This window comes from Gopherus evgoodei, chromosome 16 (genome assembly GCF_007399415.2).
Source record: "Gopherus evgoodei ecotype Sinaloan lineage chromosome 16, rGopEvg1_v1.p, whole genome shotgun sequence".
Lineage (NCBI taxonomy): Eukaryota > Metazoa > Chordata > Testudines > Testudinidae > Gopherus > Gopherus evgoodei.
The window spans coordinates 18,375,892-18,402,790 of record NC_044337.1 but is presented as its reverse complement, the minus strand read 5'-3'; the positions used below and the strand labels follow the sequence as shown (position 1 = coordinate 18,402,790).

At 46.5% G+C, this 26,899-nt stretch overlaps 1 protein-coding gene across 2 annotated transcripts in view; it reads right to left on the bottom strand.

The window, feature by feature from the left end:
- Window positions 1–615: 615 nt before the first annotated feature.
- Window positions 616–26,899, bottom strand: part of RXRA (retinoid X receptor alpha) — a 222,564-nt gene continuing 196,280 nt past the window's right edge. For both annotated transcript variants that reach the window (XM_030535897.1, XM_030535898.1), the window contains 5 exons: window positions 22,556–22,685; window positions 14,839–14,971; window positions 13,660–13,751; window positions 10,382–10,487; window positions 616–4,460 (listed from right to left, as the gene is read on the bottom strand). In XM_030535897.1, the coding sequence (XP_030391757.1) occupies window positions 4,313–4,460; window positions 10,382–10,487; window positions 13,660–13,751; window positions 14,839–14,971; window positions 22,556–22,685 (609 nt within the window). In that variant the 3' untranslated portion in view covers window positions 616–4,312. The remainder of the gene's footprint in view (window positions 4,461–10,381; window positions 10,488–13,659; window positions 13,752–14,838; window positions 14,972–22,555; window positions 22,686–26,899) is intronic.

Genomic DNA, 26,899 nt, shown 5'->3' with positions numbered 1-26,899 from the left:
TTTGTGGAAATACCCCTAGAAATTAAAAAGCACTGTGCATTCCAACAGAACCGCCTGCAATGGGATGCTTTGAAACATTACTCGAACCTCACGCTCCATGCTTGGGAGGCATTACTATTATTCCCATTTTAAAGAAAGGGAAACCGAGGCACAGAAACATGCCCAGGGTTACACAGCAAGTCTCTGGCAGGAGTCCTGACTGCTAGACCGCCTGATGTAACTGCTGGATGATACTTCATCTTTAACCTACAGGATTCTGCAGCGATGCTCAAGTTTCTACTACTGGTACTGCAGTGTTTGACAGTATTGCTCTAGGACAGTGGTTCTCAAACTAGAGCCACTGCTTATTCAGGGAAAGCCCCTGGCAGGCCAGGCCAATTTGTCTACCTGCCGTGTCCGCAGGTTCAGCTGATGGCAGCGCCCACTGGCCACGGTTGCCTCTCCAGGCCAATGGGGGCTGCGGGAAGCAGTGCGGGCCCAGTGATGTGCTGGACGCCCTTCCCGCAGCCCCCATTGGCCTGGAGCAGTGAACCGCGGCCAGTGGGAGCTGCGAGCAGCCGAACCTGTGTACGTGGCAGGTAAACAAACCGGCCCAGCCCGACGGGTTTTCCCTGAACAAGCGGTGGCCCTAGTTTGAGAACCACTGCTCTGGGATACTGAACTATTTATTTATTGAAGAGCCAGGGAAGCCATTTAGACTCAGACGTGGTTCTACATTAATGTGGGCGAAATGTGCTGGATGCTCATTAGATCAGAGCTCTGCCCACTTTTCCCCAGGGGGCTCAGAATCCCCTCCACACACATACAAGTCCATCTTTGGCCTAAACCAGCCCCTGTTCCCTAGCTCCTTCTGATGGCTGATGACGAGCTGGCTAAGAGCTCACATTTGCAGCCTAGAAAAACAAGCAGCAACTCGGACTTCCAGCCCATAACACAGCTCCTTTCAAGCATCCAATTAAGAAAAAAAAGGGGGTCTGCCCAATGGAGATAAACAAGACTAAATGTTTATTACAGTGCTATGTTCAATGGACTCTTTAATAAAGCATCCTGATATTCTCTGGCAAGCAGGCTCCAGGCAGACAAAACACACAATCCAGGCTTCTGAGATGCCTTCTAAAATGTTTAAACACCTGAGATTCAGTAGCACGGACAGGGATCGGGATCCAAAATGCAGGTTAAAAAATAACCATGGCGCTCTTGGGCTCAGATCCCAGGTGCCAGCCTGGTGGTAAGTTTACAGGTACCCACAAGCTCCTGCTGACCACTCTCTCACTCTTCGGTTGGAAATGCATAGACCATGATGGTCCACGTTTGGCATCCTCTAGATGACTACGTTCTCTTGCCTTGTTTTCTTGGCAAATTCTTCCAGAGTGAAGCTGTTTAATAATATTTTTAGCAGCGCCCAGGCTGCCAAAGAAACGCAGCCAAAACATGTCCTGCCTCTGTGGATTTGACACTTGAGGCTGGACTGGGGGGCAGTTTTGACCTGAAATCCTTGTTGAGCTACAAGATGGCCTTATTCACTGACAGAAATTGAACTGCCAGCGTGCTTGGAAAGGGGGCAGCAGCTGTAAGACTGAATATCAACCGTGCCTCTGAATGAACATAGGTAACAGCCGAGGGTTGAATTTGCTTGATCACACTTGACTGAGACACAAAGTAGCTATTTAAAGAGCCAGTTGCAACCAATGGGGCGGCAGGGGAGGAGGAGAGGGGAAGAAATAGTTTTGGACTCTAATAATTTGTCATTTTATAACACAAACCAAATAAAAGTAGATGAGAAGTCGCTGGTAGGGAGCCAATCGCAGGCATCTCATTCTTGGCTTGGCCCAAATGCTCCTTTCATGTGTTAAGAACAGCTACTTCCCTCTGAAAAAATCAGCAAGATACTTCACTGTTTCTTCTGCTTTTCCTTTTCATTTGTTTTCTAGGTTGGCCTCAGGCGACACCTGCTCCCTGGCTGATTCGCTGCCCCCTAAGAAACCTGAAGATGTTCCCTGGAGTTTGTGAAGTGCTGCGATTTGGCAAATGCACAGGGATTAAGTGAGAAGCCAGCAGTCTGTAAAAGCAAAAAAATTGAGTCTCTCCCGACACATGTTTTAAAGCGACTCCTGCTGCCTGGGACAAGCAGCCAACAGGCTGAAGAGCTGGAAAAAACTTTGTAAAACTGAGATCCAGCAGACTGTGAAATAACCTCCCTTCTAAGGGAAGTGATGGAGTCCTGGGTTCCCAGGTCATTTCAAACTGGACTGGACAGAATTCTGGGGAACAGACTGTATGGAACAATCCTGCTTTCTAATGGATAAAATCTTAGTAGTATCTCTGATCAGCAAGTAATTGCTCTTCAGTGGTGGTGCTTCTAGGATCGAAGCATTTAGGGAAGTATCTAAAAACCCACCAGCCACCTTGCTGTCCAAGAGAACAGAGAGTTTTGAATTGGCAAGCTCAAATTACTGCATTTTTGTTTCCTGCCTAAAGCCGAATTTTTATAACATAGCTTCCCTCAGAATTACCACAGAAACATGGACTATCAGCCAAAGGTACTGCAAAGGGAAGTGGTCCCTTCAGCGCTTCCTGCTGCTCTCTGATATCTCCTCAGGTGTGGCAAAGATTTCCCGCCCAGGTCCTTCCAAAATGGAGGTGCCCCGAATGCTCATCACATGTTGCTCTAAGAAAATGATGTGAGAGTCCAATGGAGAAAGCAAAGGGGATTTTTGGTGGGAGGAATGAGGGATTGCTTTGAAATCTCTATTCTGAGATGGTAAATTTAATATTTAACCAGCAAATGGAAAATCACCTTTTTGGCCACTAGGACAGAGGCTGCACCCCCATTTTCTGATCCCTGTGGGAAGCACCAACTCACTCACAAAAATCAATACCTACAGCAGACGGGGAAGAGTTTTGGGGAAGGCACAGCCCTCACTTCACCAATCAATCTCATCAATTAAGTGCTCCCCTAGGGCCCAATTTCTCATTTCCTGGCACCCTGTGCAGTCATTTACACACGTGCTGCCAAATCGTCAAATGAGGGTGGTAACATTTTGCACTGAGGTCAATGATTCTGTAAAACAGTGATGAACTGGGCCCTATCAACGTGACCATGAGCTGAAAAATTGGTTATTCGCACCACTCCGCCCATTACCAGCTCCTAGTAGCCATCAGTCCTACTGCCAGGCAAACTGGCTCTCCTATAACCCCTGACAAGCTGACTAACATCAACTAGTTTGCTTGGCCTGCTTGAGCAAGTGTGCGTGGACACCATAATGTGAAATGCACATAGTGTTATGGGTCATGACGAATGCCTGTGTGTTAAGGGAGAGGTAGGGATTCCAGTAAGACTCTTATGAGGGGAGTGGGAATTGGAATCACTGCAGCCTTAAAGCAACTGCTAAAGACTTGTGCAATCCAGATGGTTCATGTTTTGATTGGCTAGCTCCACAACTGAAAGATGGGTCTAGTCTGAGCACAGTCATCTTTGGAAAAATCATGACACGCTGTTGCTTTTCCAGAAGGAAGAAAGCAGGGCACTGAAGTCACCGCTGTCCACACTGCCCTCCACACACAGAGGGGGGCTCAGTCTCTCGGTGTGACCGGTCATTTCTCCATTCAGGTCATTAGTTTGGGGAAGGGGAAGGGGATTAGCGATCAATCCCACAATCCCCTGCTTTTCATTCAAAAGAGAAAGCTCTGCAAAAGATCCTCATTCGCGACATGGCAGGGGCCATTCCAGAGCGGCTTTCCTTGAGAGAAGTAAATACTAATTGTTAGAAACCAAAAATATAGATTATTTCCTCTTTCAGAAACTCCATCCTCTGAAAATATCCAGCTGTGGGTAAGCAGGATTAAACCACTCCCCCAGCCCATCCAAACCCCAGCCGCCAGGGTTCCTATGGGTGGGATCAACCCTGCCGCGTGCTTCCAACCAGCCATCTCAGCCGCATGCAGAAATCCAAACCCAACTACGGCAGGGGCAGGCAGGGATCCGAGAAGCCTGAGCTGCAGTTGGGTTTCAAACTCAGGTATGCCAGGAGGCGGAGCAGGGGGGTTGTTTGCTTTTGAAACGCTACGTCCCACTTCTCTACATCTAAAACAGTAAAACAATCGTCAGCTCCTTCGATGCAGCGGTGACAAAATGAGCAGAGGTCAGCGTGACGAGGAGGCAAGGGGTGGCGGGGTGTCACCCTGGGTCAGACGGAGAAGATCGGATGGGGTCTCCGGCACCAGGGAGAGGGAGGAGGAAGAGGAAAAGTGGAGGTGTGAGGAGGCTGCTGAGGCCCCCACTGGGTGAAGGAACTGACCCAGCCAAGATTCTCTAAGTCATTTGGTGGGGTGCTTCCAGCATCTCCATCAAGAAGGTGTCAATGGGCGTGTCTCCTATTAGCTTGAAGAAGAACAGGTGCTCCAGGCATTTCAGGCCAATGGATCGGAGGGCGGGGAGGCGAAGCAAGAGTTTTGCAAACCTGCAAGAGTGAAGAAGAGAACATGGTTAGACACCTCACACTCAGCTGGCATTGTCTATCGGATTCAGAGGTGCGGTGCAGCAAGGAAGGGAGAGCTCGCATGGCTCCTGTGAACGTTCCTGGTAGAGATGGGTCTAGTCTGAGCACAGCTCACCCTTTGGGCTGGACTTCTCTCTAGTTACTGAAAATCAAGTCGCTAAATCCCCCCTACATGCATTACACTGAGAAGTTACCAACTGGCTCTCTCCTGTGGGACATGCAATCAAGATAAACAATGACAATAGTCTGCGGTTTACCACAAGTGAAAGAGGGTAGAGGGAATCTTACCCTCTGGGTTGTTGGGTTTGCATTTGGCAGCACTTTGTGTAAAGCCATTGAAGTCATTTTCCTGTATTGGTTGTGTGAGTCTTACACAATAGCACAGGAGAGAAGAAACATATTGGGCCAGGGCACCAGTTCAGTGAAGACAACACCTCAGCATCTGGTCCTCCCCTTTTTTTCCTCTTTGGAAACAGGAAAATGTGACTGTAAAACCACAAAAACCAGCCAGGGGGGCTGGAGTGACTTTTAACTCATTTCATGAAACTGACTAGACGGCAGCCTGACTGCATCCCTTTACTAAAGTAACACAGTAACTGACAACAGACAGCAGCGCCACACGTCACTCTTCACAGATATCCCCAGGCAGGTACTCTGCTTCCGCTGCTCTAAGCCTTTGGGACCCACTGGAAAACAGAAATGTGGGTTGAGGGGCACTATACCCGGGGTGAGTCAAATGGAAAATGGCAGTATCTTCTCAAGCAGGGGGTTGAAGTTGGAGATCAGGCAAAGACTCCCCTGTACGTGCCAGGGCAGGTGTCAAAACACAGCCCCTCCTCCTCTCGCTGGGCTGAGTGAGCAGCTCCCACTTCTCTTTGGCTGGGGTTTTGGGAGCTGCTCATCTACTTTATCCACCGGGTAAAAGGAGCTCTCTCCCTCCGCTCATCCCAGCAGAGGTGCTTTTCCTATTGCAGCCACAATGCTTTAAAAAACTTGCTGACAAACAACAAGTGCTGCATTCACATACAAGGGCTTTGATGCTTCATGGGAAAGTCTTTCAAAACACAGGAGAAACAGCATTTGGCACTGAGGGACACGCAAAGCCGGAGTAGCATCATGGGTTTAAGGAGCTGGCTCTGTGGCCTCAACAGCTCCCCAGCAGTGGGAGACAGACAGGCCCTGGTGATTTTCAGCAAAACCCTGGATGTGAGAGACCCCACAAGGCTGGCCAGCAGCTCTGGGGAAGGCTATGCTCTGCCTGCCCCGAATCTAAGTCCAGTGGAGAGTGGCCAGCTGGTGGGGAATTCATTCCAGGCACCAGTGAAGAGAGGAGGCCAGGAGCTCCCTTAAGCTGGGGTAGCTGTGATGTGGCTCCTCAATACAATGTGGATTTGGACCTCAGGGCAAACTATGCGACGTACTCGCAATTCCTGTTCGTTTGGGATAAAGGGCTCAGACCAAATGAGTTAGGAATTGCATAGGGCTCAGATGCAGAACTGTCTCTCCAGAGACCCTTCCCCACCTTCACCCCCAGAAAACCTCCATGAGATCTCTGCCAGCTCGTTTGGCTCCCCCTCCCACCACCCCACCACACACCGTAGCGCTTTGGATGAAGGTTTTAAAAAAAATTCGCATTAATAATAGAGAACGTTTTTATTTATTTATTTTTAGTGTCCCCAATGCAAGCAGGGGCTTCAAAATAAGCAACTGTGTTTCTAGGCTGAATCTGGGCCAGCGAAAAGGAGTATGTGTGGGAGCGTTGGGGGCAGGGGGGAGATCGTATGCTCTTATATATATATGTGTGTGTGTGTGTGTGTGTATTTGCTGAGCTGGAAAGAGCAGTGGGACAAGGGCCAGAAAAAACAGATCAGTCCTGCCATCCCATCCAGGAAGTTTCACTCTAAACCAAACCAGATGATGGTTGCAGCCTTCGAATACATTTAACCGTGAGATAACCAGACCAAAGCACAATGCACCAGAGCTGGGGCTGGGCCAGGAGAGAAGGGAGCTGATCGCATGAGGCTGCTTCATGTCACGTACACACCAAGCCCTCCCTGCTAGAGCAGCAGAGACTCAGTTATGTTTGGCCTGGGAATGTTTTCCTTAGCCTGGCTGTTGTGCAGGAGTAGCTTATTTGGTGCATGAGCATTTACACTATTCTTGTGAGCAAAGTTCCTAGAGTACAATATTTATTCATAGTCTTGCAGGAAAGGCATCTGAAACTCACCAGTGGACTGTCTAGTCTCTGGCAGTGCCTACTGCGGGATGATCCAGTAAATTGCCCACAGAGAACTCAACTGTCCATTGTTCTACTAGGGGAGGAATTTCTTCCTGACCCCAAATGGGGATCATGTTTTGTCATTTTATTTATTTATCAGGAGGTCATCTAGTCTAACCCCCTGCTCAAAGCAGGACCAACCCATCTAAATCATCCCAGCCAGGGCTTTGTCAAGCCAGGCCTTAAAAGCCTCTAAAGATGGAGATTCCACCACCTCCCTAGGTAACCCATTCCAGTGCTTCAGCACCCTCCTAGTGAAAAAGGTTTTCCCAATATCCAACCTAAATCTCCCCCACTGCAACTTGAGACCATTGCTTCTTGTTTTGTCATCTGCCACCACTGAGAACAGCCGAGCTCCATCCTCTTTGGAACCCCCCTTCAAGTACTGTAGTTGAAGGCTGCTATCAAATCCCCTCTCACTCTTCTCTTCTGCAGACTAAATAACCTCCGTTTCCATAGCCTCTCCTCGTAAGTCATGTGCCCCAGCCCTCTCATCATTTTCGTTGCCCCCTGCTGGACTCTCTCCAATTTGTCCACATCCTTTCTGTGGTTGGGGGCCCAAAACTGGATGCAGTACTCCAGATGTAGACTCACCAGTGCCGAATAGAGGGGAGTAATCACTTCCCTTGATCTGCTGGCAACACTCCTACTAATGCAGCCCACTATGCCATTAGCCTTCTTGGCAACAAGGGCACACTGTTGACTCATATCCAGCTTCTCGTCCACTGTAATCCCCAGGTCCTTTTCTGCAGAACTGCTGCTTAGCCAGTCAGTCCCCACCCTGTAGCAGTGCATGGGATTCTTCCGTCCTAAGTGCAGGACTCTGCACTTGTCCTTGTTGAACCTCATCAGATTTCTTTTAGCCCAATTCTCCAAGTATGGAAGGTGGAGATGGAGACCCCTTGTATGTCTGAACCTAGCTTTTGTGTAACTGTGAAGTCTTAATTCCTGTAACTGTCTAATCCATTTTGGAAAACCTATTCAGCTCCCTAATTTCAATTATACCACTTGGCGGCAAGGCATGTCACAACTTAATGATAATTATACCCCGCACTTAGTTAGAGCTCTGCGTTTATTGCTTTCACAGCTCTTTGCGAAGGACGGTATCCCTGTCCCCATTACTGATGGAAAATGGGAGGCACAAAATAGTTAGGTGACTGGTTCAGTGTCACACAAGTCAGTGACGTTGCCAGGAATAGAACTCAAGACTCCCGTCCGCTGGACTATGGTAACGGTCATATGATGCACTGAATATTTCTTCCATTTCATGGTGATCACTAGTGCAGCCCTCAGAGTAGAGAGATCTCTAGTGGAGTCCTCACACCTTAGCTCAGCTGTGTCAAAGCCATTCAGATCTTCATGGGTTTTGGAAGGGTTTTCTGAGAACATTTTCTTTGGTTTTGATCCAGGTAGGTTCACACCTCCCAAGTCTCAGGTTCCAACGAATCCAGCAACTCAGCTAGTCGCAACTCTGGATCCCACCCCACTTCCATGAAGTCTGCCCAGATCTCAGGTGCAAACAAAGGAGTAGTGATGAGCACAGGCTGGAAAGTTCAATGTGGAATTTACACACCCCTCCAAAGACAGGGACATTTGCATCTGGGGGCTTGGGTCAGTCCATTGCTGAGGAAGAGGGCCTGATTTTCAAAGGCAGCTCCCATTGTGGCAATTATGGCTGGCCACTTATTTTGAACCCAGATGGGAGTTGAGCTCTTTTGAAAATTACTACAAAGTTCAGTCAAAACTGGGGACAGGTTTGCTTAAAAGGTGAAATTTACATGAACCTGAGTTGGCTTCAGAGCTGGTGAGAGGATCCAAAACTTAGATGAGTTGCATGTGGTTTTCTAGGCTTCAACCAACCTTTCTTGTCCTGTTCTTCAAGGTTACCAACCCACCTCCCACCATCCTCTAAACCAAACAAAGTCGGCAATAATATTCACACTGTTTTTAAGCCCATTCTGACAATCTTACAAACACTGTTTGATTACAGTCCCAGCAGCCATGGGTTTGAGCCTCGCCTGATCTCACCCTGAAAGAGTCCCTCCTGTTTACCCAGCTGCAGAATGGGTACGTGATCCATAAGGTTAGGGTACTCAAAGATGGTCAGACATAATGCTTGCTACATTGCTCACTTGCGCACTATTGGCTATGGAAACTGAGGCATCTTAAACCACATCATCCCGATGAGGCATCCCTGGCACAAGGCCGGCTTTGACTTTTGATACTGAAGTCAAGAACACTGCAACATCAAAGCAATTCTAGGTTGGCACAATGGCTCTCAATTGTTGCATGAATCAATCACTGTTGTAAGAGGATCCATTTTTTTGACTGTCCAGAAAGGAAGCCCAGAAAGCCAGATGACATGTGAATCCAAATTTCTAAACTATTTTGCCGTTTTTACGGATATATGCATTCCTTAACTGACTTGTACCAACAGGCAATTCACAGTGCATTCCTTCATTTTGTTCCTGACAGTCGCATCGCTGAAAGTTGCCAACTCCAAGCTGTGACTGGGAAAATGCACCCATTCAATTCTGGAATGATCCAGGAAAGCACTGTGAATTTCTCCTCCTGTTCCCAGCTGAAGGGGGGTGGAGAGGAGGGAGAAGAGAGAGAGAAAGGAGGAGCTTCAACTGAGGCTTTTGCTTCCCAGCCGTGATGCTCCCGTGCCACTGAAAACTAATTCCGTGTGTGTCTTGTTTTTCTGTGGTTTATTCTTGGCGGTTTCCCCTGGAGTGCACTCATCCCATTGCTATATGTTTCTAGTAGCTAAAGCAGGGGACCAGAAGGAACCCAACGGTTCTATTCCCGGCACTGACTTGCTGCGTGACCTTGTGCAAGTTGGATCACCTCTCTCTGCCTCCATTGGCCATTTAGTAAAATGGGGGTGGTGACACTTCTGCACTTCATAATGGGGGGGCTTCTGAGGCTCCACTGATTGGGCAGGGCAAAAATTAATGGTTTTGCTTCAATCGCGTTGCCTCCACCTAAACCAGCAGAGAAATGTAGTTCTCGGTCTCCATTTACTCCTCTATAGAAGGTTAACATTACCTACCTAGACAATTATTGCAAATCTTAAGGCTTGTAAAGGGTCTGCGCACTCCAGACAAAAAGCATTGCCTGCAGCAGGAGTCGGCAACCTTTCAGAAGTGCTGTGCCGAGTCTTCATTTAGTCACTCTGCTCTAAGGTTTCACTAGTCATTCATACATTTTAACGTTTTTAGAAGGTCTCTTTCTAGAAGTCTATAATATATAACCAAACTATTGTGGTATGTAAAGTAAATAAGGTTTTTAAAATGTTTAAGAGGCTTCATTTAAAATTAAAATGCAGAGCTCCCCAGACCAGTGGCCAGGACCTGGGCAGTGTGAGTGCCACTGAAAATCAGCTCGTGTGCCGCCTTCAGCATGAGTGCCATAGGTTGTTTACCCTGGCCTACAGTCAGGGCATAGTGTTGTTATTACTTGGAATGGGAAGGAGGCACTTCTTGGAACCCTTCCCCAGAAGCATTTTGGATGGCACTGCAGACAGGTCTCGTCTAGTAGCAAAGAACAGGAGCTTGGTGCCAGCCCTGCCCATGGCAGGCATCCACGCTCAGACACTCACCTTCCAGGCTGGTCGGGGTATTTGTGTTTGCAGTATGCCTCTAGTGACGCGTACACCTTCTCACGCAAAGCCTCCACCTCAGTGGGGTTGGAGAGTCCTTTCGAGTCTGAAACACAACAAGAACCCTTAGCCGAGACTAAGGCACATTTTGGAGCATGTTGGACATTTCCAGGATGGAGACAACAGGCAAGTGAGGAGTATCGACTGGTGGGCCGTGTACATCCAGAGCCATCCCCTAATGGCCAGCTAAGGGGAGTGGATGTCTCTGGTCACTGGTTTGATTCTGGCCTAGTCTGGTGGTGACTGAACAGCACTTTAGGGGCACCTAATTGGAGAGGACTGTTTGGTGCCCTCTGGGAAATGAGTCAGGACTGATGGGGGAAGGTGTTTATCTCAGTTTAGTTCCCAGCAGTTGGGTTTTTGGCTGGCTCAGCACAAAGGCTGAGAGCAGAATGGTAATGGAGTCCGAATTGCTCTGTCAATCCTAGAATGGAGTCTCTCCCCCTACTCCCTAGGCCATGGCTGTGGTACAGCTCAGAGGAACAGTGTGCTGCAGCGGACAGGGATGGGGACCTGGCTTGATAGTGCTTTCATTCCCCAGCTTCTTTCACAAGCAACAGAACTCAAGTCAGGCAATTGTCGAATGTCTCTCCCTGTTTGGGAAATCAGTGTCCCCTTCCGGGACAGGAAACCAGCTAGCTGGATGAAGAGAACGAGCCAGGGAACTAGACATGGGATGGACACAGGAACTGATGGCCTTCATCAGCCAGCTATGCCTGCTTTTACGCTGCGAGGGAGGAGTGGGGAGGGGAGTTAGGAGGCCATCTATTGTTTCTATCGCAGCCCAATTAATCCCCTGTAAGAAAGAGCTACAGAGAACAGCTCTGGAGCTAGCAAGCTCGTTACATCCTCAGGACAGATACAGCACTCGTGTCAACCCTGCCACCTCTCTACAGCCAGAGGGGGAGTTTGGTCTCCATGTTGATTTAATCCCTGGCCTCTTTGCTGAGACTGCCATTAAAGGGGTTGGTGGTACAACTGTTGGTGGATTTTGCTCACTGGGAATTGGATTTTGATTGCCCTAACTAAACAGCAATAAGGTTCAGCTGCTCCAGAGCTGGCCTGGATGGGAAGCAGCAAGCAACAGATTCTCCGCTTCATCCGTCAATCCCCTGAGCCCTAGGCCTCAACCCTAACATGACATTAACCCTGTAGTTAGGGGACAAGAGAGGATCGGGGTGATTTTAAGCCTTGGCCTCCTGGCAGAGGCTGCCAACAAGGGGGACAGTTAGCACCAGCTATGGTGCTAGTGGTTTTTGCAATGTGGACACAAGGGAACTGGTCTGAGACCACTGATCTCATTTCATGCAGGCCACTGAACTGCCATCACTGGGTGGCAACTTCTGGTGGCTACCGATCTGGATTGCAAAAGTAAATTAAAATATCTTGAAAGAGTTTTAAAAAAATAACATGGCAGAGTGACACTCAAATATTTCCTACTCAAACAAATCCAGTTATGCTGACTAATCTCAGATTTGGGTTTATCCCCTTCGATTTATCTGCCATGCTGTGCTGCCGAATTCATCCCTAGCCTGCAGTCTGAATCCCAGCCACTTTGTGCATCAGTTCAGTGGGTTCAGGGAGAGCTCAAGCGATTGTGTGTCTGACAATGGCTGCTGGACAGATAATCAGCTGTTGGATTGGCTTTGCCTGACTAAGATTCAATCCTCCCCACTCCAAATCCAGCACTTTGGTTCACTCCAGCGATTACGAGCCCTCACCAAAAAGCTTTAAGCTCCCCCAAGCCACTGACTTGTAGTTTTGCTCAAATGCAAACCACGGCAGCAGGACCAAAAGAAAGCCCTTTTATGGACAGCTCTCTATGGGACTTGGTCAGTATTTACATTCCCCAGCTGATCCCTCGGACAATCCCACGCGCCTGCCGCACAGCAAGACCTAAGTGACTTAGAAGCCTAAATCTCCTTTTCAAATGCAACTTAGGTATTTAGAAGCCTAAATTCTATTGACTTTCAATGAGACTGAGGCTTCTAACTCAGTCACACGTTGCAATGCTGAGTGAAGCAATGGCTAAATGTTTTTACAAATCTGGGCCCTTGTCCATTTTTTGGAAGGGTGAAAGGACTCCTAAGGGGATATCAATCCAATGATCTCCTCGAGCAAATGTGCCACGAGAACCTCTCCAAGATTTTCTTCTTTTGCCAGACATGGTCGTTCCCAAATTATTGATGATTAATGAGAAACCAACAACAACGATCAGCAAGGTTTGCTGGAACATACAGCTAGTGGAGTGTTAGTTACATGGAGAAATGCCATCCTCAGAGTTGTTTTGTTAGGGATAAATCATCTTAATCTGATGAGCAGTGTGTGTTGCTGGTTCTCACAAAATCCCACAATTATGGCCTAGTGCGGGGTTCTATCATACTCCCTATTCAGCTGCTAAACGAGCGTTTCACATGGATCCAGTTACTAAGTTTGCTAGAGTGTTGGACACTATATGGAATCAAGAGTAATTAATATTGGCCACCATTTTGGTTTTGCCTTGGAGATATCCTTTTTTAGAAGGCAGCTACAAAGTAGTTCTCTAGTTTCGATCCACCTTTGCACCTGTTTGGAGATAACAGAACAGCTTTGACTTCTGAAATCTCCGATAATTTTGCCTTTGTCAGGCTGCAGGCATAAAACAGTGCAGGACTCCATGAAGATCAGCTCAGCAGTGCCCATTAACACCACCTGAGAATCTAGCCTGTTGGAAGCAACTAGGAAAACCCTTGTGACTACATATGGTCCAAGCAATCTTCCGAAGAAGTGATATCAGCTGGCTTTTGTGCTGTGCTAAGCTCAATTCCTAGTTTCCCTGCGCCTACAAGAGAACCCTAATATCTGTAATGTTTCCCTCTCCCCAGGAGGAAATGCCCCTTAGTCTGACAATGAAATATTATGTTCACTTTAGAATGGGGAGATTTAAGAGGTGATTATGGGCTATTTCTCTAGGCATTACATACACCAGCCCTAGATGGAAGGAGGAACTGCACCCAATACACTGATAGGGTAAACAGGCATATTTATAGCATCACACACTCCCATCCCTGGACCTCCCCTTTGATTTTCCTTCTCCTCTCTTTCACCTGCCTCTCACTGTATCTGGTGCCAAGAGTTATTTACAATAGCATTTTACAGTCAATAAAAGAAAGAGACAAAAGAACAAGAGCCCCAGCCAAGCCTGAATTGGGACATTAAGACAGAGCAGCTGAATGTACCAGGGTTGAAGAGGACAATGGCTCGCAGGCAGCCCAGCTCCGTCTTGTCCATCTGCATGTCTCGCATTTTTGACACGAGTTCTGTCAGTACTCTGCAGGGAGACAAAAATGCCATGGGATCAGCATGAAAAGAAACAGCCCGTCAACTGATGTCATCTGGAGTAGGTCTGTTGTAAGCCAATGAACAGTGCCAATATGTACCAGCTGAAGATTTCCCCCCTGCTCCCTCCCCATTCTCCTATTGCACAAACATAATCCAAGCCGGGTGCCTATGGTTCCTGAGAGACACAGTGAGGACCATAAAGACTAGCTTCGGAGCGAGTTTAGTAAGGGACTCTAACACTGGAGAAAGGCTAAAAAGTAAAAAGCCAGGTATCCAAAAAGCAATTTCGTCTGCTGGCAATTTTTATTATTCCCTTTTCTCTTGTTGCAAGTGTATTTGCCCAGCTTTTCCTGTGAGATCCTGCAGTGAAGTCAGGATCCCACTCCTGTGACCTCACAGGAAATGAATCTTGTCACCCAGTTCAGAAAAGGGACTGAATGAGGCAAAGATAATGAGCAGTCCCTTGGTCGCAACCCAGCTATCTCTGAGAATGATCAAGGGCAGATGATGCAGTCACAATGTGAGTGGTGTTCCGAGTAATAACTGGGTCAGACAGTAGGGAAGTTTCACGTTAAAACACTTTGCCAAAGCAGTGAATTAAATGCACCCTAAGACCAGGAGCGTGGCACCAGCTGGGTATTTTTGGTGCTTTTATGTTGTTCAGAGTGAAAATCAAATCTTTTGGTCCAATTAAAGATGAAAAGCACAATAAACAAGCATCCTCTTCATGGCATTAGAGCCAGCTGGCCCCCATGAAAGATGTATTAATTTGCTTCGGGTGAGGAGCTCACAAATTATTCTGGGCTGGACGTTTCTGTGTGCTTAAAAGGAGAGACTTGAGGTTGCAGCCTGGACTGACATGGATGGCTAGTTTCCATATGCATAGCATGGCCAATACATCTCAATCCTGGCCATCAGTCCCATCCCCTCAAACCAAACCCTCATGTCACAGCTCCACCAACAAACCTTAACCCTGACCTGCAGCACTCACTGCTATTCCGGTCTTCCCCACCCTCAGGTCTGCCAATGCACCTCAGCCTAGACCCCTTCCACAACATCTGGCGTCAGCCCCCCACCTATCAAAGATGGCGCCGACTCCTGCACTGTGAGCGCTGTTCCGATGCACATGCAGGCCGGTGGCCAGGAGGATCCCATCTTTCACAGCTATGGAACGGTGGGAGAAGGAGGCGATTAGGAGCTCATTCCAGCCTGGAGAGAAGAGACAATGAAGGATGACAGTTAATACCCATGGCTCCCCTACGGCTTTAGGAATCCCAGGCACTAGCCTGCTCCAAAAGTTGAGGAGGGGTCATTGCAGAACAGGTCTTGGCCCCGCCCTGCCCGCTTTTCTTTGGTATCCACCCCTCTTGCAGGACTCCTGAGTTAGATGCCAAACATTCTATAGAAAGATCCCTTTCCTGGTTGTTGGAGGGGAAAATATGGGAACAAGCAGTAAATAGATTTTAAAAATCTATTGCCAACGTTAGGTAATAGAGGCCATCTCCTCTACAAACACAATGCTAGCATTCGAGCAAATCATTCCCCTCCCACAAGTCCCTCTGTGTGGACAGCAATTAACCTGTGTGTGTGCGTGTAACTACACATACCTAATGTGGCCTAATACCCATGACACGTGTCCAATAAGGAGCTACTACTAATGTTGTTTCCAAGCAATAAGCATGCAAAGGAGCTAAAAGCCTGTGATTCAAATGCGTGCTTCTGAAAACCATTGGGGATATTGTCTGTTTTGGTCCTCGGCTTAGCCTGCAAAGCTCTTCAGGGCAGGTACCATCTCTTTGCTCTGTGTTTGTACAGAGCAATGGGGCCCAAGTCCATAACTGCGGCCACGAGACATTATTCCAACACAAATAAATAATGTATTCCATGTTGTTTTATTTCTTTATAGCGTAGGTGGTTGTCTTATTAGAAGTTGTCACTGGAAGTCAGGCATCTGCGAAGGTATATATATTATACCTTCTGTGCTTAGATACTAAGGGGATAGCTACAGCTGGTTAAAAAGTGTGTGTGTGTGTGTGTAGAGGGGGGATTTTTAAAAAAATCCCCAAATTTCCACATTCAAATTTTCATCAAAATATCAAAATTCCGGAATCTCTTGACATGCTCTACTGACATGTGCAGTGGAAACATCCAAGATGGATAGGAAAAGTTGGGTCTGCTAGTAGAACTGGGAGCTAGGACTCCATGATGCAATTGCTTGCCTCTGCCATTGACTTGTGATGTGACCTTGGATAAGTCACTTCATCTTGTGTGCCTCGGTTTCCTCATCCGTAAAACCGGGCTAACAACCCCGACCTATCTCACTAAGGAGGGGGAGGCTTACTTGATGTTTGTACATTGCTTTGAGAATCTCAGGTGAAAGGAGCTAGAGGAGCGCAAAGTACCTGATTTCTTCATCTGACAGAGCCGCCTATTGGTGAAAGCTGGAGACTCAAATTCTAGTTCCATCTCCAGTCACTGTAATTCACACGCTAATCAGTAGACAAGCCCGTTTCCAAAGAGAGGCGTGTATTGCCTTCTGTTGGCGCCCGGATGAACTGCAGCAACATATCAATAAGCTGGAAAAGCAAGACCGCCACAGAAGAAATTCTTCTCTACTAACCCTTCCCTCACTCCCCTTCCGTAGAAGCCATCTCTGGGAGACATCATGAAGAAAACAACTTCTGCTGGTGGCTGATACTTATATCAGCAATAAGCATTAGGCCCAGGTATGCTGGTGAGTAGCTTGGTTAGGGATTGTCATATTTACATACTTTTGCAATCACGGGCTATGCACAAGGTATGCCATTAGAATGACATACAAGGGATAAAGTCCACTGTTTCTAAATGGCCATAGAATTTTTCCACCCCAATTAAGAGAACATTCTATGACTAACTCCAGGGAGGGATATGGCAGCTACAGAGGAGTTTGCAACGCTGCATACCACAAGAGGGAACAAGGGCAAGACATGGGGGCTGGAATAGGGAATATGCATTAACCATGCTTTACAACTGCTTGTGCACTTCTGCTGGTATCACGCTGGAAGGTGTGTGAGCTTCCTCCATGTAGCTATGTCACGTCACATCCAGATCCTCTGCAATTCCAGACCCAGACTTTCCACACAGCTTCAATTAGTGAAATTCAGTGCTGGCTTGCAGCCCTTCCCCTATTCCTGTCCTCAGCTGGCCCTACACAGCAATGCCAATGCATCTCAGCCCCATCCAACTGCACCCTGCCAGTTCTTGCCATTTTCCCCTACAGCTCTGCAGTGCTGCCAGGCCAGCTTCTAGCACCAACCAGGCTATTCCAGTCCCGGGCCTCTCAAAGTCTGGGATGCTCCCACCAGGCATGAGAGGTTTTGTGTGTGCGATGGTTTTGTGTGGTCAGCCGACATCTGCATTATTATTTTTAAGAGGGAGACATTTCAGATAATCAGCACAGCATTAATTATTTGTCTGTAGCACCTAGAGGATCCAACCCAGATGAGGTATCCATTTATGCGGACAACTGTACACACACATATTAAGACACAGTCCCTGCCCCAAAGAGCTTACAATCTAAACAGACAAGACAAAGAAGGAGGAAAAAATAAAGTCGTATCATCCCCATTTTGCAGATGGGGAACTGAGGCACACAGATTATGTGGTTTACTGAACATCAGACAAGAAGTCTGTGGAATAGTTTCAAATTAGGAACATGGGATTGGAAAGGACGTCCTGGGTCATCAAGTCCAATGCTGTACTGTTGCAGGCATTCGCTGGTTATAACCCTGTTCATAAACTTATCAAACTTGAGTGAATTAGAGGTCTTGTCCTCCCTATTCTTGTTTGTAGGCTGCTCTAGTATCCCACTCCTCTGATGGTCTGAAACCTTCTGATTTCCAGCCTAAATTTATTCATGGCTAGTTTATCCCCGTTTATTCTTGTGCCAGCACTGTTGTTTGTTACATAGCTCTTCTTCCACCATGTATTTATAGAGAGCAATCAGGTCCAGTCTCAGCCTGCTTATTGCTAGGCTACACAAGCCAAACTCTTTCAGTCTCCTCTAGTGAGATGAGCCCTCCATTCCCCTGATCGTGCTAGTGGCCCTTCTCTGAACCTGTTCCTGTTTGAATTCAACTTTCTTGAACACGGGCGACCAGAATTTACAACATATTCCAGATGAGGTCTGACCAGTGCCTTGTACAATGGCATTACTACTTCCCTAGCTCTACCGGAAATCTCTCTCCAGATACATCCTAGGATCGCATCTGAACTGAGATCTCCTGGATCCCAGTGGCTTTATCCCAAGACCATCTCTTCTCCTCAAGACTATTTAGGTGGGAGGGATAGCTCAGTGGTTTGAATATTGGCCTACTAAACCCAGGGTTGTGAGTTCAATCCTTAAGGGGGCCATTTGGGGGCCTGGGGTAAAAATCTGGGGATTGGTCCTGCTTTGAGCAGGGGGTTGGACTAGATGACCTCCTGAGGTCCCTTCCAACCCTGATATTCTATGACTAGTTTTCTTCTCACCGTAAGTAAACCCAAGTCTGCCCATGCTGGTTTCACTTGTAACACCAACCGAGGCACCTGACAGCAAAGAGGCCAGTGGGTTAACAACCTGCACCACTAAAAGTCTCAGTAAGCCACTCGGTCCCATTAAAAAACTCTCATGCCCCATATACCAATCAGAGAATCTGTCTTAGATCTTTGGCCAGCCCACTGTCTAAGATGCTGGACTACCTCAGATTACCTCAATCATCTCAAATATAGTTCAGACTTGGAAAGGAAAAAACAACAACATGAAAGCAGGTTAAAAACTTGGGTTTTTTCTTCCCCTTGAGAAAGTTCTAAGAGAGGGGATTTTAAATGATTAAAGATTACATGGCACGGCTGATTGAGGGCCCGTCTAGCTCCTGCTCCTCAGAAGATGCGAGTTACATTTATTTTGCCACAGAGGATGCATGGATGAATCCAACTGACGCTCTTAGCTAAATTTTAATACTTAAATATTTCATAGGCAGCTGTTCTCAGCAGGCCGCTCTCTTCACTCAATAATAGATAAAGCCACTAGTTAAAAGACTTTAGGGAGGTTATCTGAGGCCCCACTTGATAGAGACACTTGGATTTTGATTCTTTGTTGGAGTTGTTCCTGGCACTGCTTTTCCAGGTCCTGGTGCTTTGCCTTCCTCGGTAGAATCTGCCTCTTGGGCACATGGTTAGGAGACATTAAAACAAAGCTAAAGGTCAGAGCAATGACGGAACCTACATTGCTGAGGTGCTATAAAGTTGGAGTAGCCCTTGTAAAATTTGACTCACCTAAGCTGGTAAATTTTACAAGGCAGCCTTTGAGAATTAAGAGTTTGCACTGGGGAAGTCAATACAGATTGACAGCAAAAAAATGTGGCGGTAGGGTAAGAACATTCACAGAAAATGGACCTGATGCTGATCACACTTACAAGCCGTTAACTTTGAAGGAGTCACTCCAGATTTACACCAGTCTATAGCTGAAATCAGAATCATGCAATTGTTTGAACATAAGAACATAAGAACAGCCCTACTGGGTCAGACCAAAGGTCCATCTAGCCCAGTATCCTGTCTTCCAACAGTGGCCAATGCCAGGTGCCCCAGAGGGAATGAACAGGTGATCATCAAGTGATCCACTCCCTGTCGCTCATTCTCATGCTCATGCTTAAAAGGCAATACGAACAAAATTACAGGGACAACATCAAGTAATTTAGGCCTCAAATTTGGGTTTTGTTCATTTTATTTTATTTTTTACAAAACTGAGAACTGTTGTCATGATTTTTTAAAAATACATGGAATATTGATCTTTGTTTGGATTCAGTCATTCTCCCTCTATGGTTTTTGCATACAGTTCTCACTTTGAAGATCCCATTTCTGTAGAGACTGTTTTTCCAAATACTTTTCTACCAGGAAGCTTTAGAGATGCTTTTTTAAAATAAAGCTTTTGGCATTTTTCATAGAAGGCCCTGAGAACGCTTTACACACACTGATTTACTGATCCTCACAACACTCCTGGAAATTAGGGGAAGTATTATTACTGATGGGCCAGCTGGAGATTATACAACTTGCCTTGGGTCGTAGCAAGTGGCAGACCTGGGAACAGAAGCCAGGAGTCCTGATTCCCAGACCTCTGCTGTAGCCAACAGATGAAACTGATGACTTACAGTGGCAATCCAATTAAATTCCAATGAAATGAAAAGGTGAGAAATTCAAAACTGACAAAAGGAAATACTTTTTTCAGGTGTGTCACTAAACTGGAACTCATTGCCACAAGACATTACTTGGACCAAGAATTTAGCAGGAGTTTGGAGATCCTTCTGAGACAGTCACTCAGAGATCTACGGATGAGAACTGCTATATAAGAGCTAGGTAATATTATTTATATGAATAATGAAAATATGAAGAATTACAATAGTTAATGATGACAAAAATTTTGGAAGGGCTATTAACCTCCATGCTTCGGGTTTACGCCTATTTCTAACTATTAGAGGCCAGGAGGAGGATCAAACTATTAGAGGCCAGGAGTAGGGAGCAGATTATTCCATGCCTGCCTATCTCACAGTTCTTACAGCTTCCTCTGACACATCTGGTACTGGCCACGTCCGAGATAGGATGCCGGACCACTTGTATCTTGGATCTGACAATCCCTATGTATGTAATGACACCAAGTGGATGTGTGCACATGGGCACCTCCTCTAGGACAGGTGCAATGGATGGGCTTTATTGTGTATTTCATAGCTGTTCATTTTTTGAAACAGGCCTTCACCTAAGGAGTAAGAAACCCGAAATGCGGTAACTGAGACGGAGCAATATTTAGATTTCACTAACCTGGGCAGTGTTGTTTCTAACTCAACTTTGGTTCATTAGACTACGGTTGTTCCAGTGCAGGAATGGGAATGGGGTGCAAATGCTGTGGGCTTTTCCCTCCAGAAAAATGTGCTTTGCAAAGAAGAAAACTGGGGAGTGGAAGGGGAGGGGGGAATTAGGGGATCTGATAACTCTGGAAAAACCTCTCTGTAAACCATCCCAATGGTCCTTATCTCAGGATTTTATCCTGCCATCCATCACCTGCCATGTAAAAATCAATAGCAACAACACAAGTCTCCTCGTGGACTTTGTGGTGTCTCTGGATCTTCTCCCGTTTGGGGGTAAAAATTGCTTGGGGTTCTCTCTTTTGTTGCTTTCGGTTAACTAATTTGTTGCAAGTCATTCTCACTGTTGTGGAAAGGAGTTTTGAAGAAAGCTTTGCAGCATTTCCTAAAGACAGGCAGACTCTGGATTCACATAATCTTCTCTGATAGTCTGATGCTCAGGTGGATCCCTGTGGCTGAGACTGCTTTTGTCCTCAGCTCTCAAATTCTTAATCCTGACCCTTATCACATCTGACCATGGTGTAAAGCACTCTTTAGAGATGAAAGACCTAATGCATTCCATTCTGCTTCTTTTTTTTGTCTGCTGCACTTTCTGTGCAGAATGAGGAATTGGCACCTCCGGGATGCTATTCGTATTATTATAATATGTACTCAGTAGCACCTAGAAACCCCAGTCGAGATAGGGGACCCATTGTGTTTCGCACTGTACATAAGCAAAGTAAGACAGGCCTTGCCTTAGGCGATTTACAATGTAAGTAGGCAAGGCAAACAAAGGAAGTATTATTATCTCCATTTTACAGATGGATAACCGAGGCACAGAGACTGATTTCAATGGGAATTTGGCACCTAAATACCTTTGATGATCTGAGCCTACGTGACTCACCTAAGGTCACACAGGAAGTTTGGAACAGAGCCAGAAACTGAACCCAGATCTCCAGTGTCTCAGTCTAGTGCCTTAACCATTAACAGCACCCCAGGTAGGGCTGTAACTCAGCTGTGCACCAAACAGAGCTTTGATTTCTGACTTTCTGCACAGTAACACTTTTTCATTGTGAAGTACAGAGCTATGAGTTATGGTTGCGTTTCAGGGTAATTTTTTTTTCCAATTTCTTCCTTAACATCAACTTTGCCATTTGCTGGAGGCAATTTTAATAAGATAATGTATCCATCCACTTTGAATATGCAGGCAAAATATTCTGTGATGACAAGCCAAAACCTTTTTAATCAGCTATATTTACCTTATCTGACAATCAGAGCTATGCAAACAGTTTCATGCCCAAACCCCGCACCTGTCAAGTTTTAGCTTTGGATTCTCACCCCTTCTATTTTCTGTGCATACTTTCCAGCATTTGGTCTGCAATCTGCACAGGAGGAGAAGGTATTTTTTAACAGCTCACTGCTTTTAGCCTGCCCCCAGTAGTTCCTCTGCAGAGACAGGCAATTCAGAATGAGCCTGGAGAATTGTATTTTTATCTCTGTGGGTGGGAAAGGACGGGTGAGTCTCCCCCGCATCTCTGTTTTTAATTTTGATCACACATTTTATTTTTGTGAAATCTGGCCAAGCCCCAAATCCAGTTCTCTTTCAAGTCTCTGTGTGAGAGGAAGATATTACATGGTTTCTTCAGACTTCAGCAACCCATCCAAATTCTGATACGCTTGCCTCTCAGAAGAGATGAACTGGAGTGATTCTCGGGCTGACTGGCAGCGGGCTCTACACTTTGGAGCAAGCTCAGTGACGTGTGTCTTAGGGCTTTTAAAATCCTTCTTGGCAAATAAATTAGCAGCGACTAAAAGGCAGACGTGACTAGTAGCCTTCAGGTTGTAGTGTATTAACTATAAATATAACATTCGTCCTCGGCAGAGCATCCCACCTGCACCAACCAGCCCTGTTTAGATCTTCCTCCTATGTTCCACTTACCTGCTCTGAGTAAGATGACCTGGTCATCCAACGGCAGTTCTGAAAAATGGGGAATTCTCTTTGCCCATTCCACCAAGGTGAAGAGCTGTTTATCTGCCGCTTGGCATATGTTGGTTACTGGGTCATTGGGCTGCAAAGAAAAGAAGACTTAGAATGAGGCACAACAATGTAGCGCAGGACAAAGAGGAGGGATCAGACAAGCAGCTGGGATGGATCCTTTCGGTCTGAGGGACCCGAGGAGCAGGATCAGCTCTCTCACACGATCACTACACTGCAGTAGAATGACGCAAGGTTAAGGCCCGGGGGTCTGGCTAAGTATCACCCCAGGCTAGGGATTTCACTACAACAGTACAGTGTCAACCTGTGGGGATGGCAACGGTTGAAGTTTAGCATTTGCCTTTAAAGGAGGAAACTTCAGGCAATGCACAGTTTTGGCCAGTTGAAAAACGGAAGGTGACCATGTGCACACAAAAAAATGTCAGGACTTCTGACCCTGAGGGTTAATGGATTAATCTCTGGCCACTACTGATGCAGATTCCATTTGCACTACTGATATCTCATTGCACAGAGACCTGGAAGTTAGGAGGAGGAGTGGCTAACCTGGCAAGATCTTACCTATAAAAATATTACCAGGGCCTCTAAAGACCAGCCAAACTGGCTCTGTCATGTAAAGGGGGCTGAGCTCGCTGGCCTAAGAGAATCCTTTACAACAATCCATCAAATTCTGAATGCTCAGGTTTGGCTGTGTGGAGGACGTTCACGAAGCCTCTCACATCTTCATACTTGTTATCTGTGTTACAGTAACACCACAAGGTGCCAACGGAGATCATGGCCCCAGTGTCTCAGGCGCCGTACCTATACCCTAGTGAGAGACAGGCATTGATCTGAAGAGATCTCAGTCTAAACAGACGAGGCAGACAAAGGGTGGGAGGGAAAGATGAGGAAGAGAAAGGCGCAGTGACTTGTGCAAAGTGAGCCAGCAGCATAGTCGGGAGCAGAAAGCTAGGTGTCCTGATGTCCAACACCGAGCCCTGTCCACTAGAGAGATCATGCTACCTCTCAATACCCGACTCTAGCCAGTGCTGCTTGGGTTTCGTAATCATTGCAATCCAAGCTGACACAAAGAGGAAAGAAAAAACTCCTCTCCCAGATTCCTCCTGCAAGGGATGGAACAGTTCACGTGTTCCAAGCATCAGAATGTCATAATTCAATAAAACACAACAATAGGGGCACTAAAGTAAGAGAAAACCCCTTCCCTTTGAAATACTACATAATAACAAAAACCATCTGCTCGTTAGTTGGACAGGCAGCCTAAACAGACCAAATCCCTGTTTAGAGGAACTGCTAACAGCTCAAGTGGGATTGTGATTACAAATTGGATGAGACTATTCAACCCTCTGGAAAAAGTAAGAAAAAAAATAAGTCATCGACTATTTATTTTACATATCTGAATGTATACGTCCATCTATATACACACATGCACACACACTGCCATACCTCTATAAATTTATATATATATATAAGTCTGTCTATACATACACAGCACCGTATGGCTCCATTTAGAGGCCGCACCTTTTATTAAGCATAACTGTGTCCCTCGATGTCCTTAAAACTGCGTGTACAAAACCAGAGAATGTGTAATTAATTATATTACCTTTGGATCTCATGGGAAAAATCATACTAATCTAGTGCAGCCTATAAATAAGACGTACTATGGTGCTGGCTTTCTATTTAGTGACAGATTCTGCCACCCTTACTAACCACATGCAGGGATCAGGAAGGAAAATTTCCCCCTGATTCACATCTGGCCAGAGGTATGCTGGTGATGGTTTTTTTGCACCTTTCTCTGAAGCATCAGAGATGGGCCACAGCTGCAGGTGGGACCCCAGCTAGGTGTCCCAGTGCTCTGAGATGGTACAGAAAATCCTCTTTCTAGATACTTGGCTGATGTCTCTTGCTCACATGCTCACTGTCATGCTAATGGCCAGTTTTGGGATCAGGAAAGAATTCCCTCCCTAGTTCAGATGGGCCGGAACCGTGGGGCATTTCACCTTCCTCTGCAGCGCGGTGTGTAAATTGCCTGCTGGGCCATCTGGGCATGTCTCACTTAATTCCTCAGGGCTTGGTGGCACCTCGGTCGCTCCTGTTATCTGCCTGCGGCGCACAGTTCAGTCTCCTGAGGACTGAACTGCATTGGTCTAACTAAAGTCTTTGGGCTCAACAGAGGGGTAACTGGGTGACATTTAGTGGCCTGTGCTACACAGTAGGCCAGACTAGAGGATCTAATGGTCCCTTCTGGCCTTAAACTCTCTAAAACTATGAAACAAGTCCTGTTTGAAAATTAAACCACTACTCGGTAGATCCATTTATTCATGGTGACAGGTAATTTCTACCACAATTAGTCCCACCAAAATCAATTTGTGATTATTTGTGGAGCAAGGTTCTACTCAATGTGAGCAAGGGTATTGCATCCAGACCAGCACGAGTGATGGTGGCCAGATATAGCCCTTCAGCTATAAGCTCCTTGGGGCAGGGATGTCTTCCTCTGGGGCCTGTACACGGCACCAAGGGCTCTGTCAATGGAGAGAAGTGTATATAAGCTGTGTGTATGATTGATATAGTTGTACACATGGTGATGTAGCTGAATAATAGAAAAGGCCTATTAATGAAGGTAGAGCAGAAATGTAACACAGGTGCGGTTAGTCTCTTGCACCAATTTCACTATACGAATATACAGCTCACACCGGCTATCCGACAACTGGTGCCTTGTTTTTACCACTGACGGGGGAGTAACAGTGATCACACCTTGACAGGCAATCCTGAATGTCCACGAGAAGCTTCATCTGGGAAGCGAGGGACCTGGCTCATGATTATAAGGGGGACCAAAGACCGATGAGGGAGGATGTAACATATCCTGTCAGCACTGTGGTATCCCCTGGACATTCTGGCAGACAGGGACAGGAAGGGAACGGTTGTTAAGAAGGGAACGATGGTGTTTTAAAGACCATACAGTGGATAAGATGGGAATTGTTGACCTAAAACAGGGCGCTGAAGGAGATGGAACATTGGGCAGTGTGGGAGACAAGTTGCTACTCCAGAGACCAGTGAACGAGTCTGGAAAGGGTAATTAAAGACACTGCAAGGGAGACCGGGGGAAGGAAAGAGTTGTAAAAATAAATAAAATAAAAATGAGGTTCTGAGGTTACTAACTCAAATACTTCCCTTTAGTTTTCACACTGACTGTATTTTATCCAGAAACCACATTAAACATTCAAACGCTGGATGAAAAGCAGAGAAAATCCTATTTTTGAAGGAGCTAAGATTGAAATGTTGAAAAATATCTCCCCTTCCCCTCTCCATTCCATAATATGGCTCTGAGAAAGCCCTCGGTTCTCTGCCACCTAGACGTCCCCGTTCTTAACCTCTTTAAAGATACCACTGTGCTGCTACTCAAAATGCCTGCCTAGGTTAGTCTACCGCCGCATCAAAGGAAACATTAACTTTTTGCCTAGGTAGCGAACAGCTCAAATCCTCAGTACTAAAAAATAATAAGCACTTGGCAAGTGCTTCAAGATCAGGCTCCAAAGTGTCTTCACTGGCTGCCTGCAGAGAGGGCTAGGGGCGCGAACTTGGTTTTAATGCTCTCTCTAAGATGCTGGAAATCTCTGCTAAGGAGTTTTCCCCCTTCTTGCTCCTCTCGGAGAAAAGGACACGAGAGAACCCAGGTATTAGGGGCTAGGAGCCAAAGGTAGAAGCGCTGTCCTGCGAAGGATCCTGCAGGGCTGTCACTCTGCCTTGGAGATGCCAGTCTCAAGAGGGACTGCTGGGTCTTACAAGGATTGGGAGGAGAGGTCAGGAGACATTCAGATTACCCTCTACAGCCCCAACACGGTTATGCCAAGCCTGGTGCAGGATCTGGCACTTCTGATTCCTTCTCCCTTGGTAATGCTGAATTCAGGGTCTGCAGCATTCAGAAAAGTCTGCAGACTGAGGTGAGCAGGGACAGTGATACGAACGGTTCGCCTGAGGTCCCGAAGTGTTATACTCACATCAACAACTTCGAGACTTACAACCCACCCTGGGGACTAGAGCAGGACAATCCTTGTTTCACTGGTGGGAGACTCAGAGGAGAGGCGAACGGCTACAATTTTCAAAAATGGCCACAGAGTTGGGGTGTTCAATTTGAGAATAATTAAAAGATGTTTCAAGCTGGGCACCCAAAAACTGAAGCATCCTCAAAATGAAAATCTGGACCTTAGGGACTTGCTTACTCAGCGAGACAGGAACTGAATTAGAAATAGAACCTAGGAGTCCGGGCCTGGTAGGGTTAACAGGGGCACACTC